A 2,916-nucleotide genomic window follows, 5' to 3' on the forward strand; every position below is an offset into this window, starting at 1 on the left:
GGAAGGAAAGAAGGAAAGAAAGAAAGAAAGAAAGAAAGAAAAGAGAGAGAGAGAGAGGGAGGGAGGGAGGGAGGGAGGGAAGGGAGGGAAGGGAAGGAAGGAAGGAAAGGAAGGAAAGGAAGGGGAATACATTTTAAATTTCCAAAATGACTCTTACTACAAGTGAAGAATATCAGATGCGTGTACGAAGAGAGTCCATTTTACCTTTAAATCCAGCTGCTTCAGCTTGTTTATACATCCCAAGAAAGAAGTAGGTACAAGCTAAGTTCACCCAGACTTCAGGATTACAATTTTCCTCTTTTGTTGCATTTTCATATTCCTGAAATATATATTAAGAAGTGATCTCATTTTGGCAATAAAGCAACCCATGGACCATTATTCTACGTTAGAATATGCGTTTTTAGGGCGGTGCCTGTGGCTCAATGACTAGAGTGCTGGCCCCATATACTGAGGGTGGCAGGTTCGAACACAGCCCTGGCCAAACTGCAACTAAAAATAGCCAGGGGTTGTGGTGGACAGTTATAGTCCCAGCTACTTGGGAGTCCGAGGCAAGAGAATCGCCTAAGCCCAAGAGCTAGAGGTTGCTGTGAGCTGTGACACCGCAGTACTGTACCAAGGGCGACAAAGTGACAAAGTAAGACTCTCTTAAAAAAAGAAAAAATGAGTTTTTAGTAAGATTGAGCCATTTCACATTGAAGGAATCCTCAACCATTCTCTACTTGAAAAGGTTAAATATTCCCTTGCAGGGCTGGCCATATAACCTCACATTTGTTTCCCCCTGCAACCCATATCAGTGTAAATAGGGGGGAGAGTAATTGAAATGAAAAATAATTGAAATAGTTTATTTTTGCTAACTTAAAAAGACATGCAAAAGATACCTTTTAAGAAATATGTAGGTTTGGGCCAGGACAGGTGATTCATGCCTGTAATCCTAGTACTCTGGGAGGCCAAGGCAGTAGGATCCTTTGAACTCAGGAATTCAAAACCAGCCTGAGCAAGAGCAAGACCTTGTCTCTACTAAAAATAGAAAAAAATTATCCAGGCATTGTTGGTGGGCACCTGTAGTCCCAGCTACTTGGGAGGCTAAGGCATGAGGATCACTTCAATCCAGTAGTTTAAGGTTGCTGTGAACTAAGGCTGACTCCTTGTACTCTAGCCTGAGGCAACAGAGTAAGACTCAGTTTCACTAAAAAAAAAAAAGGAAATTCATAGGTTGAATTGACTTAAAATCTGATGTCTTTAACATACTACAAATTTCATTTTATTCTAAAAGCTTTTTAGTTTTGTTTATCGGGCTTTATATTATTTTAAAGTATTTTTTTTCCTGCCATGGATACTTTCTGAGATTCATTTTGTTATACTCTTACTTTTTATAAATCTTTCCCATATGACTTTGTTTCTTTTTCTTACTACATTTGGTTACTCTTTCTTTCCTCTAAGACCTTTCACAAACACTACCAGCCTCTACTCTGTCCTATTCACATCTTCCTTTTTCCATCACCAACTCTGTTCCTTTTGTTCTTCATCTCACCTTCTCATTAACTGTCTCTGAATATCTTCATTTTAGTTATGCAGGTTTTCAAATTCCCTTAGATTAAATTTGGGAGTAAGAATATGTGAGAAATGTTTAAGCAATTTCATTTATGAGTTACAAGTCTCTTGACGTAAGGTATCTATAACTTTATTTAGATCTGTAATCCTATTCATTAATCAGTGCAGATGGGTAGAATTTACAATGGTCAAGAAAAACAATTGGCAAAACAATTATACTTATAAAAATATAAAGATAATCTTTCTTGCATCTAAAGTTAACCCAAAAAGATAAAAATCTTTTGAGAAAAGATTTCATGAAACTTTTTATCAAGATGACTTATGTTCCCTCTTCTGAAAATTTACGTAAGAAATACTAATGCTGGCTTGGTGCCCGTAGCACAGTGGTTGCAGCACCAGCCACAAACACCAAGGCTGGTGCGTTTAAGCCAGGGCCGGGCCAGCTAGGCAACAATGACAACTGCAACAAAAAATAACCAGGCGCTGTAGTCCCAGCTACTTGGGAGGCTAGGGCAAGAAAATTGCTTGAGCCCTGAAGTTTGAGGTTGCTGTAAGCTGTGTTACCACAACACTCTACAGAAGGTGACACAGTAAGACTCGGTCTCCAAAAAAAAAGAAAGAAAGAAAGAAAGAAAGAAATACTAATACCAATATGTTATAGAATTTCATGGTATACATGTAAAAGTAAGAAGTAAACAAGATACAGACTGGGTATTGTGACTCATGCCTGTAATCCCAACACTTTAAGAGGCTAAAGCCAGAGGATTACTTGAGCTTAGGAATTCAAGACTTGCCCAGGAAACATAGCAGAGCCCCATCACTAAAAAAATTTTTAAAAATTAGCCAGGGAAGATGGCATGAGCCTGCAGTCCTAGCTACTTGGAATGCTGAGGTCAGAGGATCAGAGTCTAGAAGTTCAAGGTTACAATGAGCCATGCTCATGCCACTGTACTCAAACTTGAGTGACAGAGTAAGACCTTGTCTGTTCAAAAATAAAAAAATAAATTTAAACAAAGAGGCTGGGTACAGTGACTCATGCCTGTATTCCCAGCACTTTGGGAGGCCAAGGTAGAAAGATTACTTGAGGCCAGGAGTTTGAGTCCGGCCTAGCCTTATCTCTATAAAAAATAAGAAAAATTAGCCAGGTATGGTGGTGAGCACCTGTAGTCCCAGCTACTCAGGACGTTGAGGCAGAAGGATTGCTTGAGCCCAGGAGTTCAAGGTTGCAGTGAACTGTGTTTGTGCCACTATACTCTAGCCTGGAAGATGGTGTGAAACACTGTCTCTATTAAAAAAGAAAAAGATGGCTCGGCGCCTATAGCTCAACTGGCTAAGGCGCCAGCCACGTACACCTAAGGTGGCGGG

The 2,916-nt window shown here is 39.8% G+C and overlaps 1 protein-coding gene across 3 annotated transcripts in view; it reads right to left on the bottom strand.

The window, feature by feature from the left end:
- Positions 1–2,916, bottom strand: part of TTC26 (tetratricopeptide repeat domain 26) — a 61,185-nt gene that overhangs the window by 55,051 nt on the left and 3,218 nt on the right. For all 3 annotated transcript variants that reach the window (XM_003791581.3, XM_012806243.2, XM_003791582.3), the window contains one exon: positions 205–319. In XM_003791581.3, coding sequence (XP_003791629.3) covers positions 205–319 — 115 coding nt within the window. The remainder of the gene's footprint in view (positions 1–204; positions 320–2,916) is intronic.

This window comes from Otolemur garnettii, unplaced genomic scaffold, assembly GCF_000181295.1.
Source record: "Otolemur garnettii isolate 467f Iridium unplaced genomic scaffold, OtoGar3 scaffold00049, whole genome shotgun sequence".
Classification (NCBI taxonomy): Eukaryota; Metazoa; Chordata; class Mammalia; order Primates; family Galagidae; genus Otolemur; species Otolemur garnettii.